Source organism: Rattus rattus, chromosome 5 (assembly GCF_011064425.1).
Source record: "Rattus rattus isolate New Zealand chromosome 5, Rrattus_CSIRO_v1, whole genome shotgun sequence".
In the NCBI taxonomy this organism is placed as follows: Eukaryota; Metazoa; Chordata; class Mammalia; order Rodentia; family Muridae; genus Rattus; species Rattus rattus.
This window is the reverse complement of record NC_046158.1, coordinates 47,625,186-47,649,619: the sequence shown is the minus strand read 5'-3', so window position 1 is coordinate 47,649,619 and position 24,434 is coordinate 47,625,186. Positions and strand designations below refer to the sequence as shown.

At 46.9% G+C, this 24,434-nt stretch overlaps 1 protein-coding gene across 1 annotated transcript in view; it reads right to left on the bottom strand.

Annotated features, from left to right (window-relative positions):
- The window catches only part of Myo3b (myosin IIIB), a 348,212-nt gene that overhangs the window by 96,244 nt on the left and 227,534 nt on the right, over positions 1–24,434 (bottom strand). Inside the window, exons 27-28 of the mRNA XM_032901950.1 lie at positions 23,724–23,804; positions 6,606–6,714 (exon numbers count right to left, since the gene is read on the bottom strand). Coding sequence (XP_032757841.1) covers positions 6,606–6,714; positions 23,724–23,804 — 190 coding nt within the window. The remainder of the gene's footprint in view (positions 1–6,605; positions 6,715–23,723; positions 23,805–24,434) is intronic.

Here is a 24,434-nt window from a genome sequence, read left to right as displayed (position 1 = left end):
TGACACAAAGGGCTCTCTGGGGAGGGGCAGGCAGGAAGGCTACTCCTGCCCACATCTAGACTGTGTTGATCTTGGCCACTGGGGTTGTTCTGTCCGGGGCTGTTTATTATCTAATTTCCCAATCACAGCACTCACAAGATCTCTGTTTCTCCAAAGTTCCCCACCTCTCTCTTCCCCACAGCAACCATTCAGATGAAAAGAACAAACCCAGGCCACTGTGTTGGTTCTGATGAAGGAGACAAGTCTGAGCCTGGGCCGTTACTAAGATCCAGAGGCTGCGACCCCACTGCTGTCAACAGCTTTCACGGCCAACACTTGCTTGGGACAATACAGGTGCAAGCTATCTTGACAGATCTGTGTTCTCATAGGCGAAGAGTCAGCCGCTGCCGTGAGTCACGAAAAATGAGTTTGGGAGGAAACTCTGAGAGCTATTTCCTTCTAACTCAAAGGAGGAGATGAAATAAAGTTAGGAAGTGTGCACTGTTGCTACGTGGTGGCACACAGACACGCAAAGATCATTTTTATACGAAGGGAAAATATTTCTTGTAACAGCTCATACTTGGGCACCTTCTCTTAAATTCTTCAATATGGGCCTGACATGTGTTTCGGCAGGGTTCCATCACCAGGCTGCATACGGGGAGGGTCTCGAGGCAGACAAAAGAGCCAAGGGCTGGACTGCCAGACTTGTGGACCCTCGTGGAACACAGAGGAGAAATTGGGAAGCAGCCAGAACCAACCACATTTTGTCATTTACTGCAGGCTGCCTTTTAGTGCAGGACTAAAACTTTAAAGATGCAGGTGTTAATTTTATGAGAGGAATGATGAAGGGGGGCGGGGAGAGCAAGTGAGAGAGAGAGTGTGCTGGAGAGACAGGTTTCTTGATAAATAAATAATGGGGTCTTTTCATACAAAAGGAGGGCAGCTTTAGGTGCTTTTTATCCAAATAGAATTGAATGTGACTTTATTGAGATGCAACTTTTCTCGGGAGACAGAGAATCCAACTTTGCAGAGCAACTTTGCCGATACAAGGCACTGTAGGGCAGATTAACCTAACCACAAAAGCTTCCGTCCACCGGACTCCACCTGGAAGGCCCGGGTGGGGCGGGATTATGACGTCAGCACATATAAAGTGCATCGGAGCATTGCAAACCGGTTCTTAGATAACAGCCCACCTTGCCTGAGGTACTAAGTACAAAGCCTTGTCTCTACAGCTTGGAGGTGTGGAGATCAGATCGGAAGGGCCCAGGATCCTGTCAGATACACACTCCGACTTCCTCTCTGCTGAAGTTCCTATGTTCTGATCTCTAGAGACTGACTTCACCGTGAGAAATAAATCACAGAGAGCTGCCTGCTAACAACCAAACTGCTAAAACAACCCACCCACCCCTACCTCAACAACTTTCTAAAGGTGGGTTTGTCTCTGAGGTTGGATGGTGGGTCTCTGAGACGCGGCATGATTTTCATGGCACCTCCTTACGTCATCAGTACTGATGGCTTTTGGAGAACGCCAGCTCTCTGCTGTATGAAAAGCTAATTAGCATGCTGATGTCCAACTTTAGAGAACCAGGAAGCATGAAAACAGTCATTCATCAGCCACTCAATCCCTCTTATGGCCAAAGAGCCTAAGCTCTAGATTCTGTGAGTGACGCAGAAATGCCAATGCCAGTTTGGGTGTTTACTGTCTCTCGTGGGATAGAGAGATGGCAGCTAATGCTTTAACCTAGGGCATGCTGAATAATCCTCTAAATGTCTATCATGGTTATTAGCACATCAGCCATATTGGGTAGGTGAAATTATTTAAAAACATACTTGACTAAGGATGGACACGGCTGGACCCAGACCTGGACAGAGACAGTCTAGTTCCAGAGTCGTAGCCTGAATTGTCCCTGGGCTGGCTGAGGCCCAGGACACAGAGTGCAGCATTCCCATGCAGATGCCAGCATAACTAAGCTCATGTGAAGAGGAGAGCAGCAGGCAGGGGAGTAGAGAAGACAGCACTGAGGGCTCTAACACATCACCACAGCAGATGCTCCAAGTTCTAAAAGGCTATCTGAAATCTGGGTTGTTTCACGAAATGTTTCTAGTTTTATATGTTAGAAACTAATCAAAAACTAGAAAAACTCTGTATGAGCAATAACAAACATCTGCCAATGTATCTGCCATTGTATCTGCCATAGTCAAGCTAAACGTTTGGTGTTTCCTCATTTTGTTGTGCTGTTGCTTAGTTAGGAGGTCCCCCAAATCCAGGCCCCACCTGTCTCTGCCCATAACAGTTCTATTTCTTCACCTCACTCCCACTCATTCTTGTCTTCTTCTGCTGGACCCTTCAGAGTCCCCAGAGCAGTTCCTACACATCCTGTGGCTGGACCACAGCCTGTTTCCACTCTTATCTGGAACCCTCTTCTGCTTGTGTCTGCTCTCGGCCCTGGAGCAGGGGCCACAGGACTGAGACTTTGAAGGAAGGGGAAACGTCAACAGGTAAAGAAAGTCCAGGCAGGGTAATCCTCTCCAGGAGGATTAGCATGAAGAGACACACAGAAATGGGAAAGTAAAGGACATGTTGAAAAGCTCCCAGCAGTTCCAAATATTTGCAAAGGGCCTCTGGTCCTCGGAATCTGGTTCTATAAAGAGATTGCTGACATTCTCGACATACACAAATCTTCTAAAAGAGCCCCTTGCAGAAGGATCGCTGATGATTTAGGGTTTGTTGAAATAGTTCAGATAAATATTTATGTACAGCCATAAGCAAATCCACAAGGAAAAATCTAACGCGAAACAGATTTCTCCTTGAAGTTCTTTCAGCTGCTGATAAGATTCCTAGCCTCAAAGGTTTTGGAAATAAATGTGACCAATTAACAGCGTAAACATCTTGGAAGTCTAAGAAGACCCTAACGACAAGGCTCCGAAGGTTAAGTGTGGGCGCGCTGCTAGCTGTGTCCTAGCCCTAATGGCAAGAGTGAGCCCAGGGCCTAAAGTCAACCTGGGCTTTACCCCTGAGAACAGAACCAGAAATGCAAATGAAGTTTGGCATTCAGGTTAAAGTTGAGAGTAAACATCTGGAATCGATCCTAAAGTTTTGGAAACCTCAATGCTTATCTTGGACCATAATTCTAGAACTGAACCAGAGGGGTCTTGTTCTTCCTACATCAGCTTTAAATGCTAATATTACTACTATAGCTGTTAATACTTCTGTCACCATGACCAACAACTCAACAGCCCTCTTTGCGGTGTCTAGCACTGAGCTCGCCCCTTCATGGAGATTTTCTCTAGCCATCCCAGCTCCCTTCCCCTCTGCCGTCTAGGATTCCAAAGTTCAGAGAGTGGAGAGAACACAGCAACTGTATGGAAGCCTCTAAGTGGCTGAACTAAGACCTGAACCTAGGGTTGCTCCCGAAACTCATTCTTGTTCCACACAAATAAGGTAACATACAGGGCTGGAGAGATGGCTCAGCGGTTAAGAGCACTGGCTGCTCTTCCAGAGGTCCTGAGTTCAATTCCCAGCAACCACATGGTGGCTCACAACCATCTGTAAAGGGATCTGATGCCCTCTTCTGGTGTGCATGAAGACACTCATACACATAAAATAAGCAAATTAATAAAAAAAATTAAGGTGCACGTAGACAGTGTTTACCGTATCATAGGAGACTCCAGTTTCTTACTCCTTTCTCCCCCATGCTCCCATTTTCCCTCTTCCCTATAGGTGAATGCACCAGCTAGGCCACCGTGCTGGGAACTACACTGGAGGATTTATTCTCCTTAGTCCTCGGTGCTGCCACGTCTTCCCACAAAGAACTCCCCACACAGAGTATTTGTCAAGCAGTGGAGCAATCTGTACTTCATGGGCCACATGAAAATCTGGCCCACAGTTGGGCCTCGTGACTGCAAGGCTGCCTCTCTGGATCATTAATCCTGAGGTCAGCCCAGTTGGCTCCCAGCCCCAGAACTACAAGGGTGACACCCAGAAGAAACATGTGCCCATCTCGCCGTCTCGTGAGGTGCCAGCTCTCCTTTAGCTGCCTGAATCACGAAGGTTCCAGTCACGCTAAAGTGTCCACACTGAAGCAGTTTCTCTGGGGTGCATCATAGCCGGCGCGCAGAACCAGCTGCATCTTCCCTCCACATCGGAGCCCTCGCCCCCTTCCTATGGGTCCTTCTCACATAACTGCCTCGCTGTGGTGGGAAACGGCACATTAAAGGCCTCATAGTTTCGCCCCAGACAGGTCAGATTAAATCAAGAGCTACTTCCCTGCACTATGACCAGAGGGTCCCCGTTGTTCGAGCAAGGCTCACAACCCAGAGATACTTTTTACTTCCTCATTCACTGTACACCATCACTGGTTCACACAGAAAACAGAGCCGAGATGCCACACGGCACGGACTAACTCCCTCTCTCAGGCAAGTCTGTCTTCTCTCCTGCTGAACTGACCCACTTCGTCATACATGTTGGGAGCACCTTTCCCATGGAGCTGTAGACTAGGAAATGGGTGCTGGAATACATTCCATCAATCTAAGAGTGATATAATCACGATATATTTTTCCTTGCTGGTTGTGATTCAAGATTTAAGGTAGGACAAGTAAAGACACAATGTGGATAGAACAGAGAAGGCCCTGGAGGAATCTTTCGGCATCTGGAGCCTCGGGAGGCTGTAGAATTTACAGCCTGAAAGTGTGGACGGTGGAGTAGATGGCCTGTGCTCAAATTCTGACTGTTATAAGTAACACTGCCCGTAATTTATAATCTCTAAGTGCTAGAAATGCTAGAATGTGCTCTTCTCCTATTGCTTGAGCAGGTTACTGTCTGCAAACCATTTAGCCAGGAAGACATTAACAGTAATAAGTACTAGTAATTGTTGCTCCTGGAGACAAAGGTTCTAGACTCGGACCTCAGACCTGCCCCTTAGCTCTGCACGACACTGAACGACCCCCACCAGCTGATGGAGGGCAGCCAATGGGAAATCTGACAAAGCTAACCTAGAAATGTATTTTCCTTTCTCTTCATTAATTGACCACTTCTGATTAACTTCTGTAGTGCCGGGAATCAAAGCCAGACCCGTTGTGTACTAGTCCAGCACACTTACACATCTGCAACATTGGTCAGCTTTTGAGAGCCTGACCCTAGCTGTCACCAGGGCTCACAGAGGGATACAGAAGAGAATGACCCAGTGCTGAGCATTGGGTGGGGCTGCAGAGGTGGCCTCAAACTCCCCTGCCATCCCACCCTCTGCACGTATTGTCATCGTGTCTGGATCTTCCTACAAATTCCTCCTGCCTCTCCTTCCTTCTTTCCTCACCAAACGGAACTGTGTGTTGGCCTTTTTTTTTTCAAACGGAAAACTTCAGTTTGTTTTATCAGCTTTAAATTTCTTTTTTAAGCACAAGCTTCATTCTATTTGGCTCTTTGCTTTTTAACTGTGCCCTCCTGCCTTTAGCTGTTTCCTCTTCCTGGTAACCTATGTGACGCACGCTTCACTCGAGGGAGGGATGTTAGAAGTCTGCCCTGAAGAACAGGTCTGAGTGATCCCGGGGTCTCTAGGGCCGTATTTCACAGCTGTGCTGGCCTGGCCTGAGCCCACTTAGCCAGAGTCACAATCCCTTCAGAGCTGATTAGTGCAGATGTCCGCTGAAACAGTACAATCCTTTGAGAGGCTGCGCTAGTTTTAGGAGGCTACATAGCAACATTGCTGGCTCCAACCCACTCTGTTCCAGCAGAACCTAGCAGAGCCATGCCTTCTATCTTGTGCCAACAAAAGTGTCTTTGGTCATTGCCAACCATCCCATAATGTTGGTACTGTGTTGCCCCAGATTGAAAAACACTCTTTTAACCCAAAGGGACCAATTAAAGGTTTTACTACCATAAGAACACAAAGAGGTTGGCAGTTAGAGTGGCAGCTCAGCGGTTAAGAGCACTGGCTGCTCTTCCAGGGGACCTGGGTTCAAGTCCCAGCACTCATACAGCAACTGACAACCATCTGTGACTCCTGTCCTGGGGATCTATCACCCTCTTCTGGCCTCCATGAGCACTGCAAGCACGTGGTGCTCAGACACATGCCTGTGAAACAGCCAAGCAGGTGAAAAAAAAAAAAAAAAAAACACATAGAATCAAATAATTTTTGCAATCAAGATTGTGTTCTTCTTGTCCTTATGAAATGAAGACTTCTGTCTATAGGGTGGTGATTTGTAACATGAGAGATTCTGAGGGAAGTATGTTTGAGCTCCACTCTTTCCAATTTACAGTATTAACATAGTGGCAGAAGTACTTTGTGGTCCACAAAAGAACTCATATGGTAAGATTGACCTTTCTGGATGGGGATGTAGCTCAGTTGGTAGAGTGCCTGTCTAATATATGCATGAAGCTCTGGTTTTTAAGCCCTGCACTGTATAAACCTCATGTGGTGGTGCGGACTTGTAATCCTCAAACTTCGGAGATAAAGTCAAAAGCATCAGAAGTTCAAGGTCATCCTGGACTACATTCTGAATTTGAGATCAGTCTGGGCTACAAGAGACAGTATTAGAAAGGAAAAAAGAGAAGTGGGGAGAGAAGGAGGGAGGGAGGGAGGGAGGGAGGGACGGAAGAAGGAAAAAGGGAGGGAGAAGCCCTAACTTACCAGTCTGTGTCAGCCTCAGCAGGACAGTTCCTTGAAGTCTCTTCATGTCTGCTGTTGGATTCTACTCCTGAATCTGGACAGTGTTTCTCATCAGGAGTGGTTTGGAGAACTGAAAGGAAACCACCACAAAGTAGTCAGAGGTCAGAGGTCAAAGGGTAAGGCAGAAGCAGTAGAGCATCTGTTGTTTGCCTGTGCTCCGTAGCTCCTTTTTACTGGTCCCGACACCTCCCCAGGCCATCTGCAGACATCTAGGGTATGCCATTTAAACAAGTGTGTTCCAGGACCCTAGGTCACGCTCAGTGTTAGGTCCCAGCCCACAGATGAGATAAAATAGCTCTCCGGAACACAAGCTACTCTCTGGTATTAGGTATACAGTGGGTAGAGATCCCAGGCGCCAGCCATCAGGAGCACCACGGAGGAGCACTGAGCTGGACGTAGCTGAGTGACTCCGTTCTGGCTGTCAGAACACGGGTAATATGAGCTGTTAAGACACAATCTTTCCAGGGATAGTCGGTTTCCAGACTTTAATGGAAGGCAGCTACCTGATGAGTTTCTTAACAGAGGGAACCACAAATACAGTCCTTCCTTTTGGCGACGGTGGCAGCCATGACTAAGCAGTCATGACTCTCTTTTCCACTAAACCTCACTTTCGGCTTCAAGATTTTCAACAGAGCACTTCATGTTCTCAGAGTGTGGGTTCCCAACCAGCAGAACAGCACCAGGAGAACATTTTGAGGAATGTGCTGGCCAGCAAGTCATTTTGAACAAGCCCTCCTTGTTGAGGCTGGATGCATTGTTTCCAGACAACAAGCCTTCATGCTGGAGTCTCATTGGAACCACACGGGGACATTTTAAACAGGCCCGCTCCCTCCCTCAAGAGATTCTACAACTGAACTTGGGTTGAGACTGGCATCAGTTAACAAGAGATTCCCAGATAATTTCAACATGTGGCCAGGACTGAAAACCACAGTTCCTAGTCCTTACGGCCAATCAACTAGGGAAGGGAAAAGACGCCACAACTATTTACTATTCTCATTTTAGAAAAGTCTAGAAAAACCAAACCAAAGTATGGCCAAAAAAGACAACCTTTTGATGTGGCCATTGCACTGTGTTAAGGCAGACACCTAAGTTGAAAGCTGTTATGATACCAGGTGTGGTGGTGTGCACCTTTAATTCCAGCACACAAAGGCAAGTAGATCTCTATGAGTTCGAGGCCAGCCTGGTCTACATAGTGAGTTCCAGGATTGCCAGGGCTATACAGCGAGACCCTGTCTCAAAAAAAAAAAAAAAAAAAAAAAAAAAAAAAGCAAACAAAAAAGGAAAACCATTATGATGGCAAGACACACAACATGACAGAAATAGAAAAGAAAGAAAGAAGCACAGATTCAATTACTTTCCTTCCGCCTGTTGGTGGTGGGGGCTAACTGCTCCCGCTTTAGATTGCTAGCTTCCTCCCTTTGAAATGAATCTCTCTGTGTAGAACAAATACAATTCTTTTGAGTTATTGGTTGTGGATAGAACCATCTGTTGTTGCTGTTACTGCCACAACACAAATGCCAGAAGGACAATGAGAGAAATTTAATGGAACATTATTACATTTTTATTATGACACAAAAAGCGCTGTAACCAGTGAAAATGAAATTTAAAACAAAAGGAGGAATGGGAGGGGAGGGGGCAATGAGAGGGAGAGAGGGAAGGAGAGAGAGAGAGAGAGAGAGAGAGAGAGAGAGAATAAAGAACTACGAGCCCTCCCTTCAAAAGTCCATTCACTCATTCCCCACCTGGCCACCTGCACTCTCTTGATTGATAAATTCCTCCATTCAGGGTACCTGGCACATACCCCCTTCTTCGAAGTCACTTGTCATGCTGGGTCAGTGCCATAAAAGTAGAAATTGACATGAAGGGAAGAAGGAGAACTTGTCCCCGGGCATAGATAAATGTCTTTCCTTCATTCTGAAGGGAGATTGCCCGAATCGGCCTGAGGATGTAGCTTGGTGGTTGGAGTACTTGCCTGGCAAACATGAAGCCCTACATTACCCAAGCATGGAGGCCAGTACCTGTAACCCCAGTACCTGTAACTCCAGTACCTGTTCTCCCAGTATCTGTAACCCCAGTACCTGTAACTCCAGTACCTGTTCTCCCAGTACCTGTTCTCCCAGTATCTGTAACCCCAGTACCTGTAACCCCAGTACCTGTAACCCCAGTACCTGTAACCCCAGTACCTGTAACCCCAGTACCTGTAACCCCAGTACCTGTAACTCCAGTACCTGTTCCCCCAGTACCTGTAACCCCAGTACCTGTAACCCCAGTACCTGTAACCCCAGTACCTGTTCCCCAGTACCTGTAACCCCAGTACCTGTACTCCCAGTACCTGTAACCCCAGTACCTGTAACCCCAGTAACCCCAGTACCTGTAACCCCAGTACCTGTAACCCCAGTACCTGTTCTCCCAGTACCTGTAACCCAGTACCTGTAACCCCAGTACCTGTAACCCCAGTACCTGTAACCCCAGTACCTGTTCTCCCAGTACCTGTAACCCCAGTACCTGTAACCCCAGTACCTGTAACCCCAGTACCTGTTCTCCCAGTACCTGTAACCCCAGTACCTGTTCTCCCAGTACCTGTAACCCCAGTACCTGTAACCCCAGTACCTGTAACCCCAGTACAGTACCTGTAACCCCAGTACCTGTAACCCCAGTACCTGTAACCCCAGTACCTGTAACCCCAGTACCTGTTCTCCCAGTACCTGTAACCCCAGTACCTGTAACCCCAGTACCTGTTCTCCCAGTACCTGTAACCCCAGTACCTGTAACCCCAGTACCTGTAACCCCAGTACCTGTAACCCCAGTACTCTCAGTATTCAGGAGAGAGGAACAGGAGCATAAGAAGTTCAACATGTTTTTCAGCTACATGGCTGAGTTCTTTTTAAAAAGATTTATATATATTATGTATGTGAATACACTGTCTCTGTCTTCAGACACACCAGAAGAGGGCATCAGATCCCATTACAGATGGTTGTGGGTGCTGGGAATTGAACTCAGGATCTTTGGAAGAGCAGTCAGTGCTCTTAACCACTGAGCCATCTCTCCCCCCATAGTTTGGTTCTTATTTTTAGCCTGGAATACATGAGATCCTCTCTCTGTCTCTGTCTCTGTCTCTCTGTCTCTCTCTTACACACACACACACACACACACACACACACACACACACACACACACCACCACCATAGGAAAGAAAAGAAGGGAGGAAGGGAATTATGGAGTGGGGGGGGGGGGAGGAACTCTCCACGATGAACTTTAACCTCGTTCTCCGAGCAGGTCAGGAGCGCCAAGAGCTAGCTAAACTGCCTGTGTGGAGAACTGGAGTCACAGGCTATCATTTGCACCTACCTGAAAACCTTAATGTTCACAAGGAACAATAACAGTTTAATACCAATCCCCAAAGACAACAATAAAAAAGAAAGGCAGTAAGGATGGCGAGGGCGGTGACCACAGCCAGGAACAGCAGCAGCCACTGCAAGGGCCGCTTCCTGAGGAGCTCAGCGTGCGCCTGGTTACTTCGCCTTGCTTTCTGATAGAAATTCACAGAATTTCTCCTCATGTAATTCAAGGGAAAACTCATTCCGTGATTCTCATTCATTTACACTTCAGTCATCAAAATATTGATTCTAGGAGTTATTTGAAGTATAAAAACCAAACAGAAAACTTAGAGAAATATTCCTAATATAGTTTGGATGGAGTCGGCCTCTCCAACCCCAGCTTTGGTTTAGAACAGGGAGAGGCATCATCGGTCCATCTAAGGAGATGAGGAAGTCAAGATGATCGATCCCTCGAGTTCAAAGCAGGACCCCAAGCTGTAAAGTATTTAAGGGCACCCTGGTGCAAGCTGGAATCTCCTGGAAGCTCTCTGGCAAATGCATCCTCAAATGAGGAGAGGCGAGACATGGAAACAGGAAGCAGAGAGTGTTGGTATCAAAATTGCCTTCAGCAGCGACACTGGTTGGTCACTGTTGCCATGGCAACGGCCATACAGTCCCAGAAGACCTTTTGGCTCAATTTGGAAATCCACCTGGGAATTCTCAAGGCACATTCCAAATAAAAGGCAGACTTCTTCTGCCCTCTGTCTCTTTTCTCTTCTTTCTCTCACCACTTCCCCTTGTCTCATTCCCCCATTAAATCTCACCACGTGGAACCGTGTTGGTGTTGGTTTGGCCGATATTTAATAACAACGAAATTTTAATAACAACAGAGAACAAGAGAAAAACAAAGTCACCCATGTCAGGTGAGTGGGTCAGGTTCAAAACTTACACCAGGGACACATGGGAAATAAGGCAACGAACATGAACAAGAGGAACCTTCACTAAGTGCTGAACTGGTGGCTGAGGCTTCAACAGGCCTGGTCAGCTGAGCTCATTCACACTGTGAATGGTGAACTGTGCCCCGTCCCAGGAAGGCTGAGCTCAGGGTCTACCAGATCATCTCGAAATAAAACAGGAAGGCGTTTGACTGTCAAGGGCTTAAAGGAGGTTATTTGTGATGGCTGGTTTTAACTGTCAACCGGAAACAACCCGAGTCACGTAAGAAGAATGCCTGGGAGGGGGGGATTGCCTAGATCAGGTTGTCCTCCTGAGATCGTCTCAATTGTCCTAGGTGCTGTGAGGAGTGGGCAGCACCACTCCCTGGTTTTAAGCGCTGTGTCTAGGGTAGCAGCAGAAGCGGACTGAGCTTTCTGTGCACACATTCTGTCTCTGTCTTTGTTGGTGGATGTGATGTGGCGGGCTATGTCAAGCTCTTGCCAGCGTGACTTCCCAGAGGTGACAGACTATAACCTGGAATTGTGACCTAAAATAAACCTTCCTTTCCTTGGGTTGTTTTTTGTCAGGGTATTTTATCTCAGCCACAGAAACAAAGCTAGCACCGTGTTGCACACTCAAAGGGCTTCAGGGCCAGGAGACACAGCTGGGTAAAGGGTTACATAGAAATGTTGTTGAGTACCGAGCAGAGGGTGCATTTCTCTTAAAGACAAAAAAGATAACACGCATGCAAAGGCACAAAAAGAGAAGCAGGGACCCCTGTGTGCTAGCAGGAGTATGAAACATACATGCACATACGCAGATACACACATGCACACACATATACACACTCATACATGCATTCACACAGATACACACATGTACACACTCACACATGCATTCACACAGATACACATATATACACACATGCACATGCTCACAATACACACACATACACACATATCACACATACGCACATGCATATGCTCACACATGCACACACACTGATACACACACATGCATGCAAACATATACACATACACATACACAGACACACACATGCACACTCATGCACCCACAGATATATATGCACACAGATAAACACACACGCATAGATACACACGTACATATACACACTCACACATGCACACACACACAGATGGGGGCAGGGATAATTTCCCCTCATAAGTTCCAGTAAAAGTCACTTTGTGACACCTTAGTTTTGAGCTCATAAGCTCCAGAACTGTGAGAGAATACTTTTTTTTGTTGCCCTTGGCCACCAGGTTTGTGACAATCTGCTCTGGCTGCCACTGAAAACTAATACCCAGGCTAGGAGTGTAACTTATTCTCTCTCAGCTTCTAAAAAGGGGGTTGGTGACCGGTGGCAAGGATTGAAATTACTAGAAGAAAGAGAAGAAAAAGACCAGGCACATAGAACCAGTCTGTCTTGTCAGGGACAGGTGGTAGGGGCTAGAGATTAGGAAGAAAAGATAAGAATATAAACGAGGACATTTTAACTTAACAAACATAAACATATGGACTATTATGTCCCTGTCACCATTCTACTACCCTTACAAGAATTAACTAATTTAATCTGCATAGTAGTCTTGAATGATAGACACCAATGTTACTCCCATGCTGCAGTTGATGAATTTGAGGTAAAGGGCATTAAATTACTTGTCTAGAAGCCAGGGAGATGGCTCTGTGGATAAAGGCACCTGTCTCCATGCCTGACCATTGGAGTTACATCATTAGGATCCACATGATTCCCACAAGTTGTCCTCTGACCTATACATGAGCTTACTTGTCCAGCATCATAGAGGGCTGGAATTCAAATCATTTGTCCCAAGTCTGAATTCTTTAACTCCATCCTCATTTAAACACTTACGAATTATAAATAGGGTCTGGAGAGATGGCTCAGCAGTTAAGAGCACTGACTGCTCTTCCAGAGGTCCTGAGTTCAGTTCCCAGCAACCACATGGTGGCTCACAACCATCTGTAATGAGATCTGATGCCCTCTTCTGGTGTGTCTGAAGACAGCTACAGTGTACTCATACACATTAAATAAATAATCTTTAAAAAAGAATAATAATCTCGCCCATCTCTCTCTCTCCCTTATAAATAGAAACAAAAAGCCAGGCCTGCCTATGTTCTTTCATGCTCCTGGGTTTAAGGGTCACAAGTTGGTTGCTGAGGACAGAATCTAGCCTGGTGTTTGACGATTCATCCAGCGGACAGCCCCCACCACTGTCTCAGCAGCCATGTAATTCTAGTAGGATTTCTTGGGGACAGACTAGGTAAACTCTTCTGTTCTCCTAAGGGCTTAGGCAGAAGTTGTCGCTGCCCCTAGTAGAGAAAGTGCATACATACAAGACACAAAAGTCAGGCTATCCCTCCTGAAGGTGCGCGGCAGACGGCCCCAGGAGCCAGAGTGCTTTCTTCCTGGAGTGACGCCTGGTCAGCAGCCACCTCCTGGGAGGTCCTACAGGCAAAGACCACCAGAAGCAACACAAGAGAGTCTAATTCTTAACTTCAAGAGCAGTAGCTCTCTCTCTCCCTCTCCCTCTCCCTCTCTCTCCTACCCTTCAGCTCAGCATACAAGATTAGTGTAGTCACTTCAGGCTCAGGAAAGCGTTCTCTGCTTTGCTTCTTCAGCACTTAATGCTGTCCATTATCCCAGTTAAACTTAAGGCTCAAAGAAAGTCCTACCTGGCAACTGCTTTACCAACACTGGAGGCTTAGGAGAGAGGCTTTGTCTTACTCTAGGTCCCTTCTGCACAGAGGGACAGCCATTCCATTCTCTTTCTTCTTTCATTCTTGCTTGACCTGAAGTTAGATTTAATTCTTAAAATTTATTCCCTGAAGGCTTCCCAAAAGGGAGGCTGGTGGTTTCCTGAAGTGTGGCCTTCTTGTGGTGGTGCTTGATGGCCAGCTCAGTGCCCTCTTAGACCTAGGACAGGGGTGTCAGTTGGTACCCATTTGATAAGAAAAAACATCTTTTTTCTTTTTTCTTTGTTTTGGTGGTACAATCAAAGACAGAACCTTGCACAAGCAAGCACTTGCTTCACTACTGAGCTATGTCCTAGAGCTCCTCACAGGTTTCTTCATGTTGAGACACCTTCCAGAATGTTCTACACAGAATAGCATTGAGAAAATGGAGGAGAGAATAGTAGACTGGGGGACTAGGAATTCCTGGTTACAGAAAGTTTTCCAGCATCCATCGATGACAACCTGGAGTAGGATTTCTCACAGGGTCCCATGATGAGAATTAAGACAAGTAAGGCGGGGAAACCAGTTTATATTAACTGCACACATTGCTATGAGAAATCACAGGTTGCCCGTGCTAATACATTTCTATGCTCATCAAACAGTGCCCACCTCTTGGAAATAGTATTTTTTTTCTCCGGGTCCTCACACATACTAGGCCACCACTGAAACCCTAAGATACATCCTCCATCTAGGATCTTCCTGGCTCAAATAGTTCTGGTTTTCTGCAAAATAAAGTTATTTAATTGCTACGACTTTTAAAAAAAACAAGATAAAGTGTGGGATGTTTTCTTTATTCATGGTCACCACGAACTGGAAAAGCCCTTCCGCTGGAGAGCAGACACAGGGGTCCTGCTTGGTACTGGGAAAGAAGGCACTCTTGAGGGACACAGTGACTCAGGTGAGCTTCAAAAGCATTCTGCCGAGAGAAGACGTTGCTCTCTAAAGTCTGCATGGGGTGTGACACATATAGAACATTCTGGAAAGAGCAAGACTACAGAGACAGAAAAGCCCATCAGTGAGCAGGAACATTGAGCAAAGGACCAAGGAGGAGCTTTCTGGAAATACATATTTTCCCAGCTGTGGAGGAGATGTGCTGCTTGCCTGTGTTAGCCCAAACTTTAATTTTACTGTATTAAGCTGAATCGTAATAAAATTGTCAAGAGGTTGTTAGAAGGGAAGGGGGATGTGCTCTTTTTCCTCTAGTGGGACCTATTCCTCAAAAAGCAGGACCTAAGCTTCCTTGAGCTGGCCAGGAGGAAGGAGCATGGCGGGGGAGGTGGCTTCTGACAAGAGGCTGTTTGCATCGTTGAGCATAGCTGGTTTTGACACTAAGCACTTGGCTGGAGGTCTGTGAAATTAACTCTGGTCGCTTGCACATCTCAGCCATCACAACTTTATCGACGAGAATGGCTACCAGCTGTCACCCTTGCCTCTGCCTCTGTTCCTGGCAAGATTTAGACTTCACGGCCACAGCAAATCAAACAGGGATCTGGCTATGGCTCGTCGAGCTGAGGTTTGAACTCCTGGCCAAATGCCGTCACTCAGCTGTTATGCTGCCAATCACCCGTCACTGCGGGTTAAACGTGACAGGTACACAGAAGTCTTCCAACACTTCAGACATCTGAAAGGCAACTTGCTTTCCACACCAGCCTTAACCAATCTGGATGATATTTTATCTCTCGGCCCCTAGAATTTCTGGTTTTGCAGAGAGCCAGAAAGAACAATTTACTAGCTTCCAGTACAGGTTGTGAAAAGGGCCTTAAGCCAGGGAGTTGGGAAAAATGGTGTCAGGAGTCTCAGTAGCTCTCAGCAGCATGAGGCTCCAAAGCCAAGAGGAAAATAAAAGTTCTTGAGATTGGTCACAGGGCGACAAAATGCCCATCGCTCTCCATCATAAAAGATGTCAGATCTATGGTTCAACTCACAGAACACACAAGGGAAGCTCATTTACTCAAACCCAAAGCACGCATCTGCTCAAGGGGACACACAATCTGACTTTGCATCCTCAAGGATCCTTTGATCAAAGTCCAAACATAAAATCAGGGCTGTATATTCTCGCTGTGGCACAGGTAGCTTCTCTCAATGCTCTTTACCCTGTGTGGGTCCGGCCTAGCAGACTAATGGAAGTTAACGAATGTGGCAACACTTTACGACTCTCCATGGGAAAGGTGGATAACTCCAGTGTCATCAGACACTGCCTCAGACAGTGTCCACGTGGCAAAGGTTTTGTGTTTTCTACCAGAGGGAAGAACGCAGGCTCCACCTGAACAGGCACTGGCCACAGGCTGCCTCTGGAGTGTTACCCTTGAGTCTTAGGGCCACCAAACTGATGTATTTATAAAAGATAAAGGGGGGTGTGTTCTATGGAGGTGTGGGGGAAGGGGGTGCCTCTGTGTGACCATGCTGAGGCATCCCTTCCCCTGAGGGACCAGCCACAGGACGATAAGGAGAGAGAGAGAGGGGGGGGTGTAGAAGAGTAGAGGCCGACCATAAGCACGTGGAGAGAAGGGGGAAGGGAATGGGCAGAGAGGGGTAAAGGGAAGAGCAAGAGAGAACAAGAGAGTGAGGAGGGGGCAAGCAGCCCCTTTTTAGTGTCAGGCAGACCTGGCTGTTGCCAGGTAACTGTGGGGGTGGGGCTTAGACAGAAGGCTAACACAAATGGGAAGCCCAAGTCTGACTGGGCAGCTCATTTTGACCTCTTGTCAGTGACATTACCCTCCAGTCCACAAGGATTTTACAGCTTTCTTCCTGGACATGAGGTAAACGGTAGGTGTCCTGCACAATGGTCTCTTTCACACAAACATGGAAAACAGTTCTATCTCACAGCAAAGGATAGTTTTCTGTATGGTGAACCAAGCTATGACAAGATACTATTACATGTGCGCTCAAGAGAGGTTAGACAGAGCGCCTTTCTCAGAGACACCTTGAGTCCACTGGCTGGCCCTTCTCCCCTGTGCAAACTACTCACTGCCATGCTTCTGGAGGTCCTGTGGTTCCTGGCTCAAGACCTTGGAAACTTCACCAAAGGAAACCATGATGCTTATTATCCGAATAGTTTCCTATCCAACATGTAAAGCTGACGGCCCAGCTCTTTAGATGCCAAGAGCGGGAGACAATCTGCAGTTGAAGGCTCATGTCAAGCCCTGGTGCACCTAATAACTTTTCCTCCAGATGTTTCTCCGAGAATATAGGTGGGAACCCTCTGGAGAGGAGGAGGCAGTGCTCACCGCCCTCTGGCCAAGGGCTTGTCTGGTTTTACCTGTGCTTTCTCTAACTCCAGGTTTGTGTGAAATGGCCGGGAGGGTTTGCAAAATAGAGGCAGAACAGGGACAGAGAAGGGACTGGAAGGCTCTGCTTGCTGGCTATCTCCCTTAAGGGTGCATCTCTCTCTTGCTTGGCGGGTGAGCAACAACTTCCTCACGCACAGCTTTACTGGGATGAAAAAGAATATGTGCTCCGTCTTTTGACCTGCAAGAATCATGAGTCATTCCGCTACACATCCTTAGTTATGATAAGGACTTTTCAACTGTAATTGGATAGATTCATCAGCTCTGGGTTTACATAAGGGCACATGTATACATAGTACCAAAAAAAAATGACCTTTTGTTTCAGGTTTTCTAGAACTCCTTTCTAATGAGTGTTGATATAAAGTGGCAATTCTAACCTGTTCACATAGCATCCCTTGAGGGGAGCGTGTTCTAGACTCCTGTGTTAGAGCTGAGACGCAGTGAGTCCTATTGTTATCATGACAACCCCAGCAAAAAGTGCTTAAAAAGCAGGAGACAATAAATGGACGGGTAATAGATGTTAGCATTTTGTCTGAGCTCTGCCCAGTTACCTGCCAACAGCCAGGTATGCCTGACTCACTGTGAAAGGGGCTGCTTGCCCCCTCTTCTCTCTCTTGCTTTCTCTGTCTCCCTTTCTCTGCCTCTTTGCTCTGCTCCTGTCTGTCTGCCTCTAACCCTTCTCCAGGTCCTCACTCCCCTCTCTTCCCCCAAATAAACCCCCTTTCTACCAGATCTGTCACATAGTGTGATTTCTCAGGGGGACACCTTGGTATGGGCCCATCAGGTATTATATTTCATAACACTCTGGAAGAGCAGCCTGTGTTCTTAACTACTGAGGCATCTCTACACACACACACACACTCTCTCTCTCTCTCTACTGATTGATTGATTGATTGATTGATTGATTGATTGATTGATTGATTAAGCCAAGGTTACTTTGTGTAACCTGGCTTGTCCTAGAACTCTCTCTGTAGACCAGACTGGCCTCCAACTCAGAGTTCCACCTGCCTCTGCCAATCTGCAAGGGCTGGTGTGTGCCACCACCATCTGGCCTAAATTTTTATTTTGAGTCAAATTTTCACTGTGAAGCCCAGGATCAGCCTCCTGATAGGTATGCATCAATATCAAGATATTTAAAGTTAAAAATGAGGCAGCTTACACAGGTGTGGTGATGTATAGCTTTAATCCTAGCTCTCTAGAGGCAGAGGTTGGTGGATCTCTGTGAGTTTTGGGCCTGCCTGGTCTCCAGAGTGGGTTCTGGGACAGCCAGGGCTGTATAAAGAGACTCTGTCTCAAAACAAAACAAAACAAAACAAAACAAAACAAAACAAAACAAAAGGCTGTTTAAAAGTTTGATGCTGGTCAGGATATGGAGAAAGAGGAACACTCCTCCATTGTTGGTGGGATTGCAAGCTAATATAAGCTCTCTGGAAATCAGTTTGGCAGTTCCTCAGAAAATTGGACATAGAGAACCTGAGAACCCAGATATACTACTCCTGGGCATATGCCCAAAAGATGCTCCAACATATAACAAGGACACATGCTCCACTATGTTCATAGAAGCCTTATTTATAATAGCCAGAAGCCAGAAAGAACCCAGACGTCCTCCAACAGAGGAATGGATACAGAAAATGTGGTACATCTACACAATGGAGTACTACTCAGCTAATAAAAATAATGACTTCATGAAATTCACAGGCAAATGGATTGAACTAGAAAATATCATCCTGAGTGAGGTAAGCCAGTCACAAAGAACACACACTGTAAACACTCACTGATAAGTGGATATTAGGGAAAAAGCTTGGAATATCCACGATACAATTCACAGACCATATGAAGTTCAAGAAGAAGAAAGACCAAAGTGTGGATGCTTCAGTTCCACTTAGAAGGGGGAACAAAATAATCACAGGAGGTAGAGGGAGGGAGGGACTGGTAGGGAGAGAGGAGGGGCAGAGAAAACTTGGGCAGATCGGGTGTGGAAGAAATGAGGGAGATGTGCAGAGGGTCAGGTGTGTAGCAGTGGGGGGTGGGGAACTGGGGGTAGCCACCAGAAAGTCCCAGATGCCAGGAAAGCAAGAGTCTCCCAGGACTCACCGGGGAGGACATTACCTGAAATATCCAACAAAGGGGAGAGAGAGCCTGTAGAGACCATATCCAGAGGTTAGACATGAGCCCTCTTTGCGGGATGGGACCACCTACCCATCTCAAAAATTTTAACCCAGAATTGCTCCTGTCTAAAGGAAATACAGGGACAAAGAGAAGAACACAGATTCAAGACCAGGCCATCCAGGGACTGCCCCACCTGGGGATCCATCCCATCTGCAGCCACCAAACCCTGACACTGTTGCTAATGCCAAGAAGTACATGCTGGCAGGAGTCTGATATAGCTGTCTCCTGAGAGGCTCTGTTAGAGTCTGACCAATACAGAGGGTGATGCTTGTAGGCAACCATCGGACTTAGCATGGGAATCCCAATGGAGGAGTTAGGTGGAAGGACTGAAGGAGCTGAAGGGGTTTGCAACCCCATAGGAAGAACAGTATCAACCAACCAGACCACCACAGAGCTCCCAGGGACTAAACCACAACCAAAGAGCACACATGGAGGGACCGATGGCTCCAGCTGCATATTTAGCAGAGGATGGCCTTATCTGGCATCAATGGGAGGGGAGGCCCTTGGTCCTGTGAAGGCCCAGGGTAGGGAAATGCTAGGGTCACCGCACGAGTGGGTGGGTGGGTGGGGTAGCACCCTCATAGAAGTAGGGGTTGGGGGATGGGATAGGGGGGTTGTGGAGGGGAAACCCGGAAGGAGGATAACATTTGAAATGCCAAGGCATAAATAAGACAACCAATAAAAGATTAAAAAATAAAGGTATGAGCAATTTTAAACACTACAAAGCATGGCTTTAGGGTCAAGCACTACAGAGGCAATGTTTGCTTTTCCTTGTGGAAGGCACGGTAGAAGCAGGCCTCACAGGCTGCTCACTTAGCCTGTGTATCCACAGCAGGCTCAAGGTGCCCCTTAGTGAAAAACTCTCCTTAGAGGACATCAGAGAAGTGGTCACAGTCATTGGCACTGCTGCCACCATCTGATGACATCTGTGATGTTGGCAGGGCCAAGGAGGGGGTTGTGCAATCTGATATGGTAGAATGGTGAGAAAAAAAGCTTCGACAGCCCTGAGCAATTCAATAAAAATGTACTGAGAACCAAGCTGGGTCCGAGCCAGCTCGCGCGCGTGCGTGTGCGTGCGTGCGTGCGTGCGTGCGTGCGTGCGTGCGTATGTGCTTGTGTATGTGTGGGGAGGGGCTGAATAAGCCAGATCTTCCAGGAAAACATTTCAATATTCTATTCTCACTCCTAAGAACCCATTGTCACCTACAAAAGAGCATGTCATCCCCAGAGAAGAAGGCCCAGCACTTTCTGTTCTAAAAACAGATCCTGAATTAGCAGAGCAATTAAAAAAAAAAAAAAATCAAAGAGAGGGACTGGCACTGTAGAGGTTTGAAAATTTCCCTGTGGCTTATTTCTTTTGATACTAATCATTGGGGAATATATGCATCCCCTCATAACAAACCCCCCACCCCGAACGAGTGGCTAGGGTCTCTTTCCGAAACTCAGCAGCTAGTCAAAAAGTAAAGACTTGTAGCAGGATGAATATAACATATTTTTTTACTTGGAATAGCCTATCTGAATATTATTAGTAGGTGCATCCTTGTCTCATGATGTTTTTTACAGAGAGCACACACACAGCCCTCCCTGAATTATTTAGTAATAAAAACAAAACAAGCCAAGGTGACTGACATTCGAAGTTGTCTTCCGGTCCCAAATGGAAAACAGCGCGCAGTTGGTTCCTGAGTCCTCGGGCCCCTACAGCGCATGGAGGCTCCCACTGCCTGCACAGATATGCCTCACCGGAAACGTGTCCTCCATCACCTAGGGTGTTTTCTCTGTCTTTTTCTCTCCAACATTAGATCGCTGGCGGGAGCACCCTATGGACCGGAGAGATCTCCAGACCACTAGCTCATGCGTATTTGAAAGGCATCTGTTTATTTTGAAAATGCAAATGCGCCTACCTCAAAGACTGACTGGGTGGGATAAGGGCTTCAGAGTCCTGTCCCTCTCTGCATCGCACTAAGGACACTACTTAACTCAGCCCTCGAAGCTAAGAAGCCCAAGGAAGAACCCACAATTAAACGCTGCAGGCTTGTCGCTCAAGATTTAGCCGGGCAGATATTCCGGGGTCTGGTTTAAAGTACCTCAGAGGCTCTTTAGGAAAGAACACGGAGCCCTTGAAAGGGTGGCTCTTCGTTGAGGGCTGTCTGGAGGAGGAAAGGATCCTGGGGCAGTGGCTCCTATCAGTGGCCGCCCAGTCCTCGGGAGCAGAAAGCAGGCAAGGTTAATGTGGACTTTGATCTCTGTCAAGGCATACCAGCTAGAATTAATTTACATTTCAGATGAAAAAGGTTGACAGCATGAAAAGGCGGCTTGTTGCTGGTATTCGAATGCGCTGTAATAGATCGGGAATTCTGAGAGGAAGTTCTAAGGAAGGGATAAGCTAGGCTGGGCTGCTTTTGTAGGGAAGGAGATGAAAGGAAAACAAATTTCACTCTGCTGCTCTGCAGCAACATGTAGGCCAAATGCTTCCAAGGGGTGGGTGTGTGTGTGTGTGTGTGTGTGTGTGTGTGTGTGTGTGTGTGTCTCGCATTTCAGCAACGTCATTAAGTAAAAGGTCTGTGAATACGAGCTAGAAATAAAAACAAACGCACTCTACGGAATCAAAATATCAAAGAAAGTAATTTGTTGGGAAAATAATCAGTGAGAAATTAACTTCAGAAATGGCTGTGTTGAGCTGGTCGTTCCTGTCACCTTTTATGGGTTTTTGAAGTGTGTGGACAGTTGTATTGGGGGCCAGCTCTATAGCAGGAACAAGAGGAGACAGTTATGCCTTAGGGAAAACCACAGCCTGAGCCCAGCCCTAACTCTAAGAGCACATAAGTTTTGTCCCTGTTGTTGGCTGGAGAATAGACTCTGCTTGCTTTTTGCCACATTGAGGGCTTAGGTGTGACCTTCATGCCCACCAAAGCCCCTGCAGAACTGGTAACGCACGCTCTGATTCTACCTGGTGAGAACTCTGGCTGGGAAGCTAAGGAGGGTGAATGCTAGCAACACTGAAAAGGAGAACATGCAAGGTTAGCCTTCCGTGGAACCCACCCACATGTGCTTCAGGGATGAAGCACACCCACTCATCACTGTTAAGACAGGGTCATGAAGCCAGCTCCTTTCTGCTTTGAAGCAGCATTCACCTGGCCCTCCAACATGATTTTCAGACCTCTCATAATTTTTTTATAATGGACTCAGTAGACAATATACAGGCTTAAAGGTTTTATTTTAAAACATATGTTGGACATATTGCAAAATCTGAAATCAGCCTGGTATCCTCCTGAGAAAAATCTGTTTGTGTGTGAGCGTGCGTGTGTTGTGTGTGTTGTGTTTATATGTGTTGTGTGCTTGTGGTGTATGTGTGTGTATGTGTGTATATGTATGTTGTGTGTGGTATGTGTGTATGTGATGTGTGTGTATGATATTGTGTGTGGTATGTGTGTATGTGGTGTGGTGTGTGCATATGTGTGGTGTGTATGATATTGTGTGCGGTATGTATGTGGTGTGTGTGTGGTGTTTGTGCATGTGTATGTGTGCTGAGGGTCGAGGGATTAAGTAGTGAACACAATATGCACTTGGGGTTTCTGTTTCTTAAACCGTAATAAGAATTTGTTCACTTTTCATAGGGCTTTGAAGTGGTTGAGGTTAAAAATTATTGGAAGATGGTGCTAAGTGAGACACATTTGCATTTAAAGGGCACCCTTACTTCCAAAGTATCTGAGTTCTTAGTGAAGATGCCTGGCCTCCACAATGTCCTAAGAATTCTGAGAAGGACCCCCCAGAGCTTGGGTCTGAGCCTGCTGGAGAGGGTCATGGATCACAGCTGTCTGACTGAAGGATTAGCCTCTGAGGCCCTCTCTCTCCCGGTGCAGCACTAAACTCCGCTCCCAAACTCCACTCTCTCAATCTGTTGACAGTTCCTTGCACTCCTGGAACTCTTGGCATGGTCAAAATCCTGCTTCTTCCAGAACATCAATTAGGGATTTGCAGCTTTAAATGAGGAGGAACCTGGCAGCCCACACGGGACATGCCCTTTGCAGAACAGAGCCCATTGACCTCAGAGCCGGGAAGTGGGTCTGTGAACACCACACAGAGCTTATAGCTCTCGGAGCTGAGATCCCGAGATCCACTGTGTGCTCGCCCCACCCCCGGGGCCCAGAAGAGTTCACTAGCCATACACACAGTCATGGATATGGCCCCGAGGTCACCCCTTCTCCGTGACCCTGAAAGTCAGGCAGGCCTTTAAGTCATTGTGCACCTTTAAAGCAGGTTGCTCTCACTTCACTGATGAGGGACTTAGGGCTCCAAGTAGCAAGCATCAAGTCAAATGTGCTCAGTCAAAACTGCTTATATTTCAAAGGGAGCTCTGCGGCTAGCAAGCAGTGTGGTAATAGGTAAGTTACTTCCCCTTTAGGTGCCTCAGTTTCCTCTTCTATTGTACTGAGACTATAAGAACTCTTCTTGAGGACATTATTAGCAAGCTTGTCCCCTGGTGAACGTGCGTAGTGTCCCATGATCCCAACCAAGAGGGTTCTCAGAAGATGTGAGCCCCACCCTCACAGACACACCCCAGATCTCCTGGCTCACCCCAGTGCTCCTCAATCATTAATAATTACCTGCTTGAGTGTGAGCTGCAGACTCGTTCCTCCTGTGCCTTGTTTGCTTAAATTTCCTCCGAGTATCATATCCTCTCCAGGCTAAAAATATAAAACCATGTGCTGGGAATGACATTAATTTACAAATGTGCCAGTAAATTGATAGAAGCTGTTCTACCTCCAATCTGCATCTCTCATCCCCCCAAACCCACCCCCACCCCCACCCTGCCTTCTCCCTGAGGAAAATCAAAGTCAGCAGACGAGCTGCAGTGGAGGAAGGGCCTTTCTGAACTCTTGGTCAAGTTTTTAAAATGCTTCGGAGGAACCATTTTTAGGCAAACTTTCCCAGAACATTTTGAGTTCTGTTTAGTAATAGTGAGAGGCCCTGGTCCCAGGTGAGGTGGTTTCCTGTTATCTCAAGAACGGAGAAAGCCCTGTCTTGGACACAGGGGTTAAAACTGGTGGTCAGGGCTTGGGAGGATGGCGAGAGGCTCTGAACTAGTCCTTTCAATCCTTTTAGGTTCAGAGGAAAGGTATAATTGGGGATGAAGATAAAGGAGCAGAGGAAGGCGCCCAGCGCGTAGGGTTTTTTGAGAATGTGGCCACATTTCCCATAGAATAGGAAGGTAAGGAAGTAAGCCAAGAGTCAAGAGAACAGAGTGCGGGAGACTGACATCTTTCAGATAAAGGTGATGCTCGAAGCCTCCACCCTAAGCTGGGAGGCTGTCTTCT